Genomic DNA, 16,637 nt, shown 5'->3' with positions numbered 1-16,637 from the left:
GCGCTGTGGCCCCGTGGCAGACGTGACGGTGGCGTTGCCGGCCGCCTGGGCCTGGGATGTAAAACCCTGTGGGAAACCACCGTATGGGCCAGGCGGGTACTGCGGGGTAAATTGCTGTTGCCCTGCCCAACCATGCCCCAAATAATTGGGGTAGAGCCCTCCCATACCGGGGCCCTGGAAAACCTGGGGGCCTGGACCCGCCGTGTGGGGGTACCCCCATTGCGGCTGGTAGGCCTGTTGCATGTAGGGGCCTAGGGCTGACTGTGGGGGGTAGGGCCATTGGTGGGAGAATTGCTGCCCTCCCGGAGGAGGAAACACCGGGGAAGTGACCCGGGGTAGATTCGGTCGATGACACTTCTGGGGTTTTAGAAGGGGATTGAATCGGATTAGGCACAAATCCATAATCTGAACTGTGGAAGCTTTCATAGTGGGCAAGAAAGTGATTTTCTTGATCAAAGTGGAGATCTTCACAAAGGCCACAAAAATATTTCACCTCAATGGTTCCGTCATGTTGAAGTTGACAATGTCTGAGTAAAGTTTCTACTTTGTGAAACAGTTTATTACAAGTGCCGCAGCAATATTTGTGGAACCAATGGATGTTAAGGGACTTGCAGTGTTTTTGAACATTGTCTTCAGAATCAAACATCTCTTCGCAAATGTGGCATTGCCACATGCCTTTAGGTTGTTGGGACGAGGGCAATGGTGTTTCTTTGTCTGGTAGTTCAGGTGGCCGTGGTGCCTGTAAAGATGTGGATAACTCCTCCACTTCCTGCTCATAGTAAAATGAATGACCTTCATGGCAGTCTGAAACATGTGCCATCACTTTTTCTAACCTTGCCAGTTCAATTCTGCATACTTGGCACCAAAAGCGGAAATTGTTTAAATGTGCTCCCCCATGGAATCTGCTCATATGCAGGCGAATAATGCCCAAGTCTTCAGCAAGCTTACCGCAGACCAAACATTTGTGAGATATCCCATTGGCTGTCATTATATGCTTTCCAGCAGCAGGCTCAGTTGAAAATTGCTGCTGGCATTCACAAAACCATGCTGTGACTGCAATACCGCTCCTCTCCGCTACAGGACAGCCATTAATATTTTCATTTTCTTTCTTGCTCTTTAGCAAAATGTCCCTTAGGTCATTACACTCACTTAAAAGTTCTTTTAAGCAGCATGCAAGGCTTTAGTCTGGCATTTGTTACTGACAAGCAGAAGTCATGAGGGGTCTTGTTGCCATCATTGATGTAGCAAAATGCCCGAACAGATTCCTCCATAGATGTGATTCTTTTTACTTGGTGTTTAGTTTTTACAGTGTGTTGCGCAATGCTAGCGTCAGAAGTGAAAGCTTGTTTACAAGACACACAACATGCATTCAGTCGGAAGATTGCAGCCACATCAGCTATGCTCTTCTCTGAAAGGGAAGTGGGACCAGCTTTGCGACATCGTGTTCTAGGTAAAACAAAAATATACAAATATTGTAAAATTGAACAACAATACCCTAATCTACCACTGTTTTTGCACAACTACAAAGTGGAAAAGCGGCAAACATTACAAGAACATTGTTGCTGATAAAAGGATTCAAATGCAAGTACCATTAAGGATTTATTCTGCCTGTACGGATGAGAAACACACAAGCAATGCTCTTGGATATGTATATATTTCAGTATATATTTTATCTCTCTGCCAAGCTCGAGTAACAACAATCTCCAAAGACCCTCCCTCCCAATTGCATGCTAGCCATTGCGCACTCTACGCCCCCAATATTATCACACTACCAGCTTTCCTTATTAGTCAGAACCCTCCTCAGTAGTTGCTCTTGCTGGAAAAACAATTGATTTTAACTCAGGCCAGAAAGAATGAACTGTGCAACCTGTACTTGGTCCATTATATGAAAACCTTGGAGACCAACACGTTTTGTGATATGCTTTTAATCAAAAGTGCCTTGTAAGTGCATAAGAAGAAATTAAAGTTATGCCATCTGCCCTACAGTTTTGCACTATGTCGCTCTCTTTTTGAGTTGTCCTAGAAACCTTGGATTTATAGCTCACTGTTTCCATTCAAGAAACATTTGTTTGGACTTTTAAAAATCTTGTGTAAGTCATTTGCATATTTTTGCCAGTGGGCGACACAAACACCATTGTTGCTCCTCCACCTGTGCCAGGAGACCATGAGGTTTTCAAATTTTTTTTATACATGGTTTTTCCATACTTCACTCTTCAAGTGGGCAAAGAGTGAGAATATAAGTGTTCCGAGCATAGCAAGGCACCGTACCCGAAACAAGGCGAGCGAAGAGAGCCACACAAGGAATTGCAGTACACTCATATGGTGTCCAAGTGGACTAACGATGATATAGACACCAAAAAAAAAACACATGAAAAACTCATGTGTACCTTTTCCATGCCGACCAAATGACCATGTCGTCCTAATGCAAGTCAATCTATTTCATGTGTCGACCTAGTGACTGTCGACCCTACGACCCTTACAGTCAGACAGAGAGCATGGAACAGAAGGTTAGGATGAGAGATGGTTGGGTATGGTGAAGTGGGTCTTGAGAGCCTGTTTCAAGTTTTGTAGAGAGGTGGAGAGTCTGAGGGAGAAAGGTAGCGCACTCCAAAGAAAAGGGACAGCACATGAAAAATCTTGGAGGCAGGAGTGGATAGAAGTAATCAGAAGAAGGCAGGAGAGGTGGTTGGTGAGAAGAGGATGGGTGGAAGTGTAAAGAGATCTGGTCAGAGATGTAATTGAGAGAAGAGTGAAACAGGGCTTTGAACATGAGTGAAAAGCTTGATACATTTTCAGAAAGGAAGGAAAGTTAGTGAAGGGCTTGTAAAAGAGGGAAGGTTGACGAGGCGCACTTGGTAAGGGAGATGAGCAAGGGTGCATCATTGAGGATAAATATTATTGAGATGAAAAATGGCAGTTTGTGATGGGTGCTAAATGTGGGGTTTGAAGGAGAGGGAGTAGTCAATGATTACTCCAAAACAGTGCACTTAGACATAAATAGTGATACATTAATAGAGATTGAGATTGTGGGAGTACAGATTGTGCAGGAGGGTGGGAAGATGATCAGCTCAGTTTTCAACAAGTTTAATAAAGCACTAAAGGCCCATACACACTGGGCAACTTTGAGCTGAAAGTCGCTCAAAACCGCAGGTTTGTATGCCCCAGCGATGAGCGCTGCTGCGCACTCCCACAACATCGCTGGGAAAGCCGCGCATCTGCTGGTAATACCAGCAGATGAGCGGCTTTCAGGACGGCGTTGCATAGCGCTCCGCTATGCAACCCCATCCTCCCCCCCTCAGTCGGCGCCGGGCAGGGGAAAGTCGCATAGTGTGTATGCACTGAGCGGCTTTCCCCGCAGCGATGACAGCGGTCATCACTGTCCATACACGCTGGGCATAGTCGCCCAGTGTGTATGGACCTTAAGACATGGAATAAGAGAACAGATCGTTGGAGACAAGTGATGGGAGCGGATGAAAGTTCAGGGTAGGAAAGGCAGATATGAGTGTCATCAGTATAGGGATGTTATTGGAACGCAAAAGAGCTAATTAAAAAGGAGAGATCCAATAACAGAACCTTGGGGATACCAGGTAAGTGCACCTGGTGTATCCAGACATTGGTCCTCAGCACATAGGCGCAACCCTGCAGTCTCATGATTGTTGGGATAGATGAGATAGAGTACATTAAGAAAATTAAACATTTTTATATAATAACACCACACACATAAAATATCACACACACACCTGAAGTGAGCAATGAGTTCCATATGAGAGCGTAGCTCATGACGACAAGATGTACAGACAATTTGGAAAGGGACATCCTTACAAAGAGCAATTAAAACCTTCTTTGCAAATGACGGAATGGGTATGGGACATGGGACACCCTTGGCATCTGTTGAGAAAACAAATAATTTAAAAAAAATTATAAACTTGAGAAGTGATAATACAGGAAACCACACAATGTTCATTTTCTGAATATGTTTATTACTCATATATTGTAATGTGAACCACATTTATATCTTTTGCAATGCTTATTGTATCTATGTACACTGTTGCAGTTCTTCAATAAAATGTTTGGGAAAAAAAATATATATAAACTTCAAAAATTAACGAGTTATCAACGACTTCAACCAACAAAACCAAAAGCCATTGGAACAAATTCATTGCAATCTTATTCACATATGATTTTAAATGAAGGGTTATATTTTTCCAACTATAATCTATAAAGGATACAATAAAAACAACTCTAGACTGTAACCGGAGAGACAAAATTATGTATAAAGATGGTGGCTATTTTGTACAGTTATCGCTCTCATCTCTGTAATGCATACATTTCATGTGTGAAGTGCTAAACAGATAGGCATGTGAAACCACATCTTTTGGGACTTTGTAATGCTAATTACTTGTGCATTTGATAACAAAAAAGGAATAAACATAACCGAAAACTGGTTATCTATAGTTCGTGCCCGTTTAGGAGAAGCTACATTAGCCTGGACTACTTGTAAATGGACGTGATTTCTGCATTTTAACATATCTACCTGATTGTTTATCATACATTTAGGTTATGCATTGGGCACATACTGCAGGCTTTGTCCCAACACCAAGACTTATTCTACACTTATAAACTGCACCTTATATAGTGTGCTCTCTGGGAAAACCGCCTAAGTAAGCATTTTGAAAAGTACAAAGTTTAATCTAGAAATAATACTTAAATACGAATAGACAGTAGAGGCCACTGTTGCCTCAATTAGAAGTATATTAGGAGTATAAGAAAGTAATACATGGATTAACAGTAGAGGGGATTGTTGCCTCAATTATGAGTATAAGGAATAATATCTTGTTACAATGTGTACATCGATTAAGTGACAATGCCATCAATATTGATTTATCTGCAACTTTGTTTCCAATGGGAACTACAATGGCTAGATATAGGACACGGTTTGTTATGACCATAACAAGGTAACACCTGAGGTGGAACTACACTTACTTAAAGAACAGCTATTGTTCACAACACGCACATAATTGCAAATTTACACGTACCTTTAAAAGAAAAATTATGGACAAAGTGGTTGCTTGAAGACATGTGCTTCAGACATTCATCTCTTTGGTAAAATAGAAGGAAACAGCTAGGACAAGCAAAGCACTGGATATCCAGTGGCCGAAGATCTCTTTCGTGGCCATCTGCCAACTCAGCCTAGATAAAAGACGACAAAAAACATAACATAAGCTGGGAGCAACTAGAAGGTTTGCAGAGTTATTATTGACACTAATGCAAGCCACTTCAAAGCCATTCACAGGAACAGAGTCAGTTAGTAGCATTGCAAGGAGCTTCAAGGAAATCTCTGCATTACAGGTGGGGTCTTCCTTATCCCTGTATTCCAAAAACCAAAATATGCCGAAAACCATGGTTTTTCAGAATATTTCGGTCATCCCCCAGCCCCTCCCCCACCAGACCCTTTTTTTTCATACTTGCCTCATCCCCCAGTGTCCATGGCAGCCTCCGGGATCCTCTTCAGCAGCATCTCCGATCCCAGGGCAGGAGTGCGCAGGTGACGTCACTGGCGCACTCGCACGAAGCACCCCTGGTACCGGAGATTCTGCTGAAGAGGATCCTGTAGGCTGCCACCAGGGGACTAGGTCAGTATGAAGAAAAAACAAATTCCAAAATCCGAAAAAATCCCTTATCCAAAATGCTTGTTTTCCCGAGCATTTCAGATAAGGGATACTCAACCTGTACTTATATATTCTGGGGCTTACAGAGCTAGCTAACATATTCCGGGCCCCTAACACAAAAATCTATGGATTAATGTACACTGAAATTGAAAGACACATCAACAGTTACAAGCAGACTTTCCTATCCCTAATACCTATTTTTTTCAGATATCTCCAACTCAGCCATGCCTGCACAACTCAGGTTATGAGCTTTTTTTGTTCTGCATCGAGTATATATATCACCCCTGAGCAGCTGGTGAAACTCGGGGGCAGGACTGAAGCTAGGTGCCCGAAGTGTATAATAACTGTTGCTCCAGCCAATCAGCTCCTGTCATGTGTCTGAAAAATGATAGTTGGGGCTGATTGGCTGGATTTATCATACACATTGGGTTTTAAATAGCTAAAACTCATGATATATGCGCCCCCAAAGTGGTGTATGTACAAAAACTTGGAGAGAGATATAGTGGACAGAGAATGACTGCCAACTAACCAGCTCTCAACTGCCATTTTACAAATACACCATGTGACATGCAGGCTAGGAGCTGATTGGCTGATACTTAATCTCTCTCTGTAAGCACTGATAAATCTCCCTCCATGTTATTGTACCCTATGTGGCATGCGGGTGACATTTGGAGATGTGGCCCCCATACATCAGCAATGAACTGGGGCAATTTGGTATTTTACAGATGATTGTGTAAATTAAATCTACAATGTACGGGGGTCACAGATGGCAGATTCTGATCATAGTGATTGGGATTGGTAACGCAGGTTTTCATACAATCTAATATATAAAAGCAAAAATGTGTCCTTCTGTCTTTCTATACAAATCCACAATTTACAAGGGATGATCGTGACATTTTACAAACAGGGGTATTAAAACATGGCTGAGGCAACTAAAAAAATCCAAATTAAAATGAATTACTGTTAATGTTTTATTGATTAAAAAACCACAATTTTTGCTGTACGCTCATATCTATGTTCAAGCATAACTCCGGAATGGCTGCCGCAATTTACACCAGACTTGGTACACATATTACTTACAATCTGGGAACAAACACTGTGGGGGCTGAGGCACCAGCACAGTATTTCAGCAGAAAGCATAACTCCAGAATGGCTGCAGCAATTTACACCAGACTTGTACATATATAAATTACAACGAGTGAACAAATACTGTGGGGGTATCACACCACTAGCACCCCTAGAGGTGAGGCACCAGCACAGAGTATTTCAGCAGACAGCATAACACTGGAATGACTGCAGCAATTTACACCAAACTTGGTACATATATAAATTACAATCTGGGAACAAACACTGTGGGGGTAAGACACCCCTAGAACCCCTAGGGCTGTGGCAGCAGCACAGAGCTTTTTAGCAGACTGCATAACTGGAATGAATGGAGCAAGAAACACCAAACAGTCAGGGCCGGATTTGTGCCTAGGCCCGTGAGGCACCGGCCTCAGGGCGGCACCATTTAAGGGCGGCAGGCAGGCTGACATTCTGTTAAATAGCAGCATGGCACAGCGGGTGGGCAGCGGCGAGCGCCGCCACCGCAGACATGAATTATTATATGTTGGTGGCAGCGCCGCACGTCACCCATCACTGCCCACCCATTCTGCCATACACATTACATCACCGCTTAGTGGCTGGGTCCTACGGTCCCCCTGTGTATCCGGAAATGGCTCAGGCTCACTGCTGCCGGCGCCCGCCCATTGGCTACTCTACACACACACAGTCTATTGGCTGCATATCCAGCAGCTGAGCGGCGCGCAGATCCTCCCTGCACTCAGTCAGTCACAGTGTGAGAGAGACTGATGGAGACACTGCTAATCACTCTGTACTAATAAGTGCCACCCTCCGGGTCATCTGTACAGTGAGCAGCCCAGAGTGCTTAAAAAAATATTAAGGTGGGCTACAGTTAAATTTTAATGAAAATAGGAATTTAATACCTACCGGTAATTCCTTTTCACGTAGTCCTTATGGGATACTGGGAATGGTCTTAAGACATTGGGTATTAGAGGGTATCCGCAGGAGACAGGCACATCTATAACTTTGAAGCTGGGTGTACTGGCTCCTCCCCTCTGATTCCCCACCCAGGAACCAGTTAATGGAAACAACTGTGCCCGAAGGAGAATGTACATATGAGAGGAATAACTTATATGTCACCTATGTAAACATAAGTGTGAATAGTGTGGTGAGATTCATGCCAGCACACCCGCATTCATCAAAAAATAAAAAATAACTATAATACCACCAACTGGGTGGATTTTCTTTAACAAAGGTCACTGAACTAGACCTTAGAACCAGAAGACAATAACTTCTGAACTTTATAAGCAGAATAAAGCTGCAGCCAGACCCCCGCACAGGGCGGGCGCCCAGTATCCCATAAGGACTACGTGAAAAGGAATTACCGGTAGGTATTAAATTCCTATTTTCACTAACGTCCTTGATGGGATACTGGGAATGGTCTTAAGACATTGGGGATGTCCCAAAGCTTCCAGAACGGGAGGGTACGTGCGGAGACTGCTGCAGTACTGCCTGCCCAAACTGGGTATCTTCTTTGGCCAAGGCATCAAACTTGTAAAATTTTTCAAAGGTGTGTTGCCCCGACCATGTAGCAGCTCTACAGAGCTGCAGAGCTGACACACCCCGAGCAGCCGCCCATGATGCGCCCACCGATCTGGTGGAATGAGCCTTTAAAACCGGAGGTGTCGGCCTGCCTGCCGTCACATAGGCTTGTTGGATTGTAGTCCTAATCCATCTAGCAATGGATTGCTTAGATGCAGGGTGTCCTTTCTTTTGTGCGTCAAACAGAATGAATAGACAATCCGTCTTCCTGATTCTTAACGTCCTCTGGACATACACACGCAAGACACGCACCACATCCAGGGATACCGGAATATCCGGTGAACTAGACGCAGACGGGACTACAATTGGCTGATTAAGGTGAAAGGAAGAGATCACCTTAGGAAGAAATCGCGGGTTAGTTCTCAACTCCGCTCTGTCAGAGTGAAAAATTAGATAGGGGCTCTTACAGGAAAGGGCTCCCAATTCGGACACTCTTCTAGCTGAGGCTAGGGCCAAAAGGACCACCGCCTTCCAGGTGATATACCGCAAATCTATCGACTCCAACGGTTCAAACCAGGAGGATTGAAGAAAATTAAGAACAACGTCCAAACTCCAAGGAGGTGTAGGAGGTACAAAGGGAGGCTGGATGTGAAGCACTCCCTGAAGGAATGTTTGTACTTCCGGGATGGTAGCCAATTTCCTTTGGAAGAATATGGACAGGGCCGAAATCTGGACCTTCAGTGAGCCCAGACGGAGACCCAAATCCAATCCCGCTTGTAAGAAGCACAATAACCTGTTCAGGTTAAACTTCGCTTGGGGGACCTTCTGCTCCTCACACCAACCCACGTACTTTCTCCAGATCTTGTAGTAGTGGGTGTTTGTTACCGGCTTTCTGGCCTGAATCATCGTGGTGATAACTGATGAATGCAGACCCTTCTGAGCTAAGATTTTCCGCTCAGCCTCCACGCCGACAAACGTAGCCGCCCTAAATCTTGGAAGACGCAAGGGCCCTGTGTGAGTAGATCTCTCCTTAGAGGCAGGGGCCAAGGATCCTCGATCAGCAGGCTCTGTAGATCCGAGAACCAAGCCCTTCTTGGCCAGTCCGGAGCCACCAGAATGGCTTCCACTCCCTGACTTCGAACCCTTTTTAGTACTCTTGTCAGTAGTGGTATGGGTGGAAAAAGGTACACCAAAGGAAACACCCATGGAATTGTCAGGGCGTCTATTGCCACTGCGCAGGGATCCCTGGTCCTTGTGCAGTACATGGGGACCTTGCGGTTTAACCGGGATGCCATCAGATCTATCGATGGCTGGCCCCAACGGTCCACAATTGCTGCAAACACCTGTGAATTCAGGCTCCATTCCCCGGGGTGGAGGGCGTGACGGCTCAGAAAGTCCGCCTCCCAATTGTCCACACCCGGGATAAAGATGGCCGACAGAGCCACCACGTACATTTCCGCCCAGGTCAGGATCTTGGAAGCCTCCTTCATGCAAGTCCTGCTTTTCGTGCCTCCCTGGCGATTTATGTAGGCCACAGTTGTGGCGTTGTCGGACTGTATCTGGAGCGCCCGACCTTGGAGAAGATCCTGGGCCTGCAATACTGCATAGTATACAGCTCTCAGCTCCAGGATATTGATGTGGAGTCTCGCTTCCCACCGAGTCCACTGACCCTGAAAGGTTCTGTCCATGGTCACAGCACCCCATCCCAGTAGACTCGCATCTGTCGTGAGTCGCACCCAATCCTGGATGCCAAATCTCCGACCTGCCAGCAGGTTCGACTCCTGAGTCCACCATAGAAGGGACTGGCGGGACTGATGCGACAGAGAAATCCTCTTGTACATCAGAAGATGGGAGCCCGACCATTTTGACAACAGATCCAGTTGGAACACCCTGGTGTGAAAGCGTCCGAACTGAATGGCCTCGAAGGTGGCCACCATTCTGCCCAATAACTGGATGCATTGGTGAACCGTCACCTGAGGTTTTGCCAAAATCACCATCACCATGGATTGTATGGCTTCCATCTTCTCCCGGGGGAGGAAAATCCTTTTCACCTCTGTGTCCAGGAACATTCCCAGAAAGAGGATACGCCGCGACGGCGTCAGAGAGGACTTGGGGATATTCAGGATCCACCCGTGCTCGGATAAAACCTGTCTGGTTCTTGCTATATCCTGTAGCAGGACCTGTTCCGACCTTGCTTTGATCAGCAAGTCGTCCAGGTAGGGGATAATATTGACCCCCGACCTCCTGAGCAGTACCATCATTTCTGCCATCACCTTCGTGAACACACGCGGCGCTGATGACAGGCCGAATGGCAGCGCTCTGAACTGAAAGTGTAACTCTTTCAGCGCAAACCTCAGGAAAGCCTGATGTGGACCCCAAATTGGTATGTGGAGATAGGCGTCTTTCACATCTAACGATGCTAAGAACTCTCCTTCCTCCAGGGTTGCTATTACTGCCCTGAGGGACTCCATCTTGAACTTGTGAACCCTTAAAAAAGGGTTTAGTGACTTTAAATTTAAAATGGGGCGGACCGAGCCGTCCGGCTTCGGCACGAGGAACAGATTGGAGTAGTAACCCCTTCCTTGTTCCTCCAATGGAACAGGTGTGATAACCCGTGACGTCAGTAGGCGTTGTATTGCCTGTTGCAGGTTCACCCGGTCTGCCTGTAGGGCCGGGAGACCTGATTTGAAGAACCTGTGAGGAGGAGGTATTTCGAATTCCAGCCTGTAGCCGTTGGTAATAAGATCTCTCACCCAGGAATCCAGGTGAGAGACTGACCACACGTGGCTGAAAGCTGACAGGCGACCCCCCACCTCGCAAGTGACTCCAGGGTCGGAACCCGAGTCATGCTGCAGGCTTAGAGGCGGTGGCATTAGCGGCACGATCCTGAGATCCTGTGCTGGCGGGCTTTCTGAACCTACCACGGCCCCCTCTGGCGGCCGAGCTGGAGCCTCTCGCCCTCTGCCTGGGCCTGGAAGGCCGAAAGGACTGAGACGCCTGAAAGGACTGGGACGTATGCCCCTGAAAGGGACGTTTAACGTGAGTGGAAGCTGTCGGCAGAAAAGTCGACTTACCGGCTGTAGCCTTGGATATAAGGTCGTCAAGTTCACTACCAAACAACTTTTCTCCCTTAAAAGGCAAACTTTCCACACTACGCTTTGACTCTGGATCAGCTACCCACTGTCTTAACCAGAGGGCCCTGCGGCCCGAAACTGCCATGGCGGAGGAGCGAGCATTTATAGCTCCAAGCTCCTTTTGAGTGTCACACAGGATCTTTGCAGTGTCCTGGATATGGCGAAGTCTCTCTCCAACTTGCGCCAGTGACATATCGGCCAGCATGCCTTCCTGGATCTGAGAAGCCCATGTATAAATGGACTTTGCCATCCAACAACTGGCGAGGACAGGTCTCTGAGACGCCCCACTCGCAGTGTACATGGACTTAAGGGTAGTATCCAGTTTCTTGTCTGTACTATCCTTCAGTGTTGCAGCCCCTGGAACAGGGAGAACCACCTTCTTGGACAGTCTGGACACTGATGCATCCACAACCGGAGGCTCTTCCCACACCTCTCTAGTGGCGGGATCAAAGGGAAAGTTGGACTTAAACCTTTTAGAAAGTTGGAAACGCTTTTCAGGTTGTTTCCAAGCCTCCTTAAACGTCTCATCAAGGTCAACTTGTTCAGGATAAACAATTTGCTGTTTCCTTTGGGACCCAAAAAACTGGTCACCTTCCTGCATGTCTGCTAGGGGAAGGTCTAAAACTTCTCTTATTGCTATAATAAGAGGTTCCGGGCCCCTAAGAGATGACTGTGAATCAGGGATCAGAGCCCCGTCATCCACGTTATCATCCATGTCGTCACCCGCCTGCAGATCATCATCTGAATCAGGCAACATGGCGGCCGCAGCACGCTTCCGTGACTGGCCCGTGGTGGTGTTCATATTATCCACCCGTGCGGCCAGAACTGTTAAGTCCTGCTGCACCTGTTTGGTCTGCATTGTATTTGCAGCCAATTGCGTTGACACTGCCTGCAGCATGGTTTTAATGCCTGCAGCCCACTCAGGCTCTTGTGAGTCTGATTGGGGAGTACCACTGATCTGGGGTGAAACCCCTGTCTGAGTGGTCATACATTCCTCACAGGTAATCTGTGAGGTGGACTTAGGCACAAACTTGCTGCTGCAAATGAGACAGGTTAACTTCCTCACCATGTTGAAGGAAAGAGTAACCTTTTATCCACAAACACACCACAATCACAATGAAATAAAGATATATATAATCAATGTGCAGTGTATAGCAGCTATATATGTGTGAGCTCTATCACTGGAAGTGTGTAGCTTAACAAGCACGTGGGGGAGCGCTCAGATTACACTGAGGAGACCAGCACACCCTGTACAACCTGAACTCCTATTTAGGAGTTGGTAACACGCATAAACACAGAACAGTGTGATCAATTAAGCGATCTTAGCGCTAAATACACTTGCTGTTTTCTGCAGATTTCCTCTGTCCAACACCTTACCGCTGAAGAGTGATCTGGAGGCAGTAATGGCGCCCAGGGAGAAGCAGGATGTAGTGAATGCGCGCTCAGAGCTCTGGCCTCGCTCCGCTGAAGCCCCGCCCCCCTGTGATGGCGCAGGGGCTTCACTGATCTTTATACTGGCGCTGGCTGTCAGTTTTAATGGCGCCCTTACACTGAACAGCGTTTTATTGTGGGATCTGCCCTGGTAGCCCAGGGACTGTCACCCGCAGCCAGTTTGTGACAGGGGGTCTGCGCAGCCCCTGTGCAGGGTACCGCATCTGCCGCCGCCGCCATCTTTCCGCACAATGAGCCGGGGTACCCCACTGTGGGGACCCCGGTTTCTACTCACCACAGACGTCTTCGGACTGTGTCAGGAGTGTGCGGCATGCTGGGGGTGAGTATCACTGCAGCGCAATGCCCGTGAGTACAAACACCCTCTCAGGACAGTGGTCCTGCAGCAGGGACAGCTCGGTACCTTAAGAGGCCTGCAGCTGAACCCTCCTCAACTGACTCCCTCGAAGCAGGGATACTGTGAAGTCCAACACAGTAACCCCAAAATAATAAAAGAAAATAAACTGAAGACAAACTCTCTGGAGCTCCAGCAGTGTGCATCCTCTCCTGAGGGCACATTTTTCTAAACTGGTTCCTGGGTGGGGAATCAGAGGGGAGGAGCCAGTACACCCAGCTTCAAAGTTATAGATGTGCCTGTCTCCTGCGGATACCCTCTAATACCCAATGTCTTAAGACCATTCCCAGTATCCCATCAAGGACGTTAGTGAAATATAAAAACAACAATGTATATACATATATGATTACATCTGAAACAGGGGGGACACAAAAATGTTGTGCCTAGGGGTGGCCTGACCCCTAAATTCGCCTCTGCAAACAGTACGCATATCAATTACAATCTGTGAACAAATACTGTGGGGTTACCACACCCCTAGGGGTGGGGCAGCAGCACAGAGTATATCAGGACATGCATGATATGTCAGTGATGACATGGCTGCATGTGACAGGGACAGTGACATGATGTGAGGAGGAGAATGGAGATAGCATGAAGAGTCTATGGGGGGTGGGGGTGGATCTTGCACTGCACACCCTAATTCTTTTTGAGGGTAAAAACATAGTATGGGGGATCCACAAGATACGATGTCACCTTACAAGAGACAGATCTGACATCACTGATATATATCATAGTTACCTCCCCTCCTGCATTCTGCAGGAGACTCCCTGACATAGCAGCAATCTCCCTCATTAGTCTAGCAATCTCCCTCATGTCACCTAGCCCACATTACACTGTTACATCATAGATACCTCCCCTCCTGCATTCTGCAGGAGACTCCCTGACATAGCAGCAATCTCCCTCATTAGTCTAGCAATCTCCCTCATGTCACCTAGCCCACATTACACTGTTACATCATAGATACCTCCCCCTCCTGCATTCTGGAGGAGACTCAATGACATAGCAGCAATCTCCCTCATTAGTCTAGCAATCTCCCTTGTCACCTAGCCCACATTACACTGTTACATCATAGTTACCTCCCCCCTGCATTCTGCAGGAGACTCCCTGAAATAGCAGCAATCTCCCTCTCTCCCTCATTAGTCTAGCAATCTCCCTCATGTCACCTAACCCACATTACATTGTTAATTTTTTTGGGGAAAAAGGAATGAGCGATACATTTACATTGAATAATCAGCACCATTTCCTGTGACATTACCAAGTATAGTAACTCTTACTAACTGCTTTGGGGCTCATCTACATTTGGATATAAGTCATTATAAAAGATTCCTCTCAAATGTAGCAGTACACACCCATGCTGTAGCAGTACACATCACAATCTCTTTTCACAATCTCTCCATATATGGAACTAGACACGCCCTTTTAGTGGAGCATGACACACCCCCTCAATGGGGCGCTGTGCAAAATTCTACTACCAACTATAATCTCCCTGAAACTCATTTTCAAAAGTAGGCAAGTATGATATATATCTGTAATGTATGGGCGCAGATTGAGGAATCTCTAAATTGGGGAAGGGATCTCTATATTGGGGGGGGGGGGGGATGTTGACAGAATTTGTAAAAATATTTTTTTTGTTGAGTCTGTGAATCATTTCTTTGTGGTTACTAGTGATGTATGGGGGCCACAGCGGTACATGGGGGCCACAGCGATGCATGGGGGCCACAGCGGTACATGGGGCCTGATTCGGGTTCAGTTGTAGTTTTCCAAACAATTGCAGAACTGTAACTGCTGACTCCAGCATGCGGAGGAGCGACCAGCACAGGACAAGGCCGCCCGCTGGCTGGGTCTCTCCATGTGATGAGATTGCAAACTATAAAAACAAAACAACAACCAGTAAAAATGTATTTTAATTTGAATTTAATATTTAACTTTGTTACTGTACAAATAACATATTGTATACATATATTGGTGAACTGGATTATTGGCTATTTGGACTTGTGCTATTCTATCTTAGGAGCTGGGTTTTCATGTTTGTAAATTGCCAAGTTAGCAAATGGATAAATACATATAAAAAAATAAATCAAAACACAAACCCCTAAATGTTATTGCTGTAATTACTTTGGCTGCTATATAATGTATATATTTTCAGATGACGCTTCGGAGACCGTGTTTGAGGAGCGGCTGCGGTCCGAGCGCAGAAGAAGAAGAACTCGCCAGCAACATCATGAGCAGCCGTCATCAGGAGAAGCATCTGCTCGTCTGCAGCCACCACAACGAGAGGACAGAGACAGAAGCCGATCGATCTCCTCCACCTGCTTCTGCTTCAGCGAGGGACAGACCAGGCCCAGATCATCTTCCCGGGCCAAGCCATTTTCACCAACCCTGTCAGCAACCAGCAGAGAATGGGCCGAATCTCCCAGCCATCGTTTCGGAGATCAACTTCATCATCACATCGGCCATGGTGCTGGAGATCAGTGGGCGGAACCTCCCAGCCTTCATGCTATTTTTCGCCGGACAAGGTGAGGATTTCCAGGTCATGGAGGCGGAGATCACCAGCAACAATCTTCCGGCCAGGTTGGTGGAGATCAGCGATCTGAACAACCCTCCCATGGTGGCAGACATCTGCGGATTCCCAGCTCACCATGCTACGGAGGAGGAAGCCGCAGAATCCTGTGTCATCTGTCTGATGGACTTCGTGCCGGGAGAGCTGGTGGCCGTCCTGCCCTGCAGCCACATTTTCCACGCAAGCTGCATCTACGAGTGGACGGACACAAACCCCAGCTGCCCCGTGTGCCGAGGACCGTGCATCCCATCGCCGGTCATGTTTCGGATCTCCTGAGTACGGCAGGAGGATAAAGATCTACATCACCGTACAATCAGGTAATTCCTCCTATATCTCTCTGCTGTTATCCTGTTTCCTTCTCTCTTCGCTCTTTTTCTCACTCTTTCCATATTTCTCTGTTTCTTTTCCTTCTCTTCTCTCCTTTCCATACTATCCCAGCTCTCTGTGCAATTCCATCAGCTCTCTGCCATCTTCTATCTCCCCTGCTCTCCCCGCCCTCCTGCGGTGTGGAGCAGATGTATTTGCAGACACAGGGGGAGATTCTCTAAACTAAAAATGAGGTAAAAACCCCGTTATCAGGGTTTTTACCGCATTTTGGGATGCTCTAAGCATCCCCCGCCTGGTTACCGCGACGGGTGGCATCGCCAGAAAAATCTGGCGATGCCCCATAGAAGCCTATGGGCTTCTAACACGAACCCACCGGCGCCCCACACCGACCCACCGCCGCCCCACACTGACACCCCCCTCCCTGCACTATGATCCTCCTCCAGGTGCAGGTAGGAGGAGAGCCCGGTGCAGCAGCAGCAGTTCCGGGTAACAGAGGGAGGGGG

At 47.0% G+C, this 16,637-nt stretch overlaps 1 protein-coding gene across 1 annotated transcript in view; it reads right to left on the bottom strand.

Moving 5' to 3' along the window:
* Positions 1 to 1,010: 1,010 nt before the first annotated feature.
* LOC146007640 (E3 SUMO-protein ligase ZNF451-like) overlaps positions 1,011 to 16,637 on the bottom strand; it is a 46,971-nt gene continuing 31,344 nt past the window's right edge. Inside the window, exons 3-5 of the mRNA XM_083146139.1 lie at positions 5,037 to 5,190; positions 3,741 to 3,888; positions 1,011 to 1,446 (exon numbers count right to left, since the gene is read on the bottom strand). Coding sequence (XP_083002265.1) covers positions 1,146 to 1,446; positions 3,741 to 3,888; positions 5,037 to 5,190 — 603 coding nt within the window. The 3' untranslated portion in view covers positions 1,011 to 1,145. The remainder of the gene's footprint in view (positions 1,447 to 3,740; positions 3,889 to 5,036; positions 5,191 to 16,637) is intronic.

This window comes from Crinia signifera, chromosome 6 (genome assembly GCF_055691185.1).
Source record: "Crinia signifera chromosome 6, ASM5569118v1, whole genome shotgun sequence".
Lineage (NCBI taxonomy): Eukaryota > Metazoa > Chordata > Amphibia > Anura > Myobatrachidae > Crinia > Crinia signifera.
The sequence above is the reverse complement of the archived record's forward strand: the minus strand, read 5'-3'. Positions and strand labels throughout refer to the sequence as shown.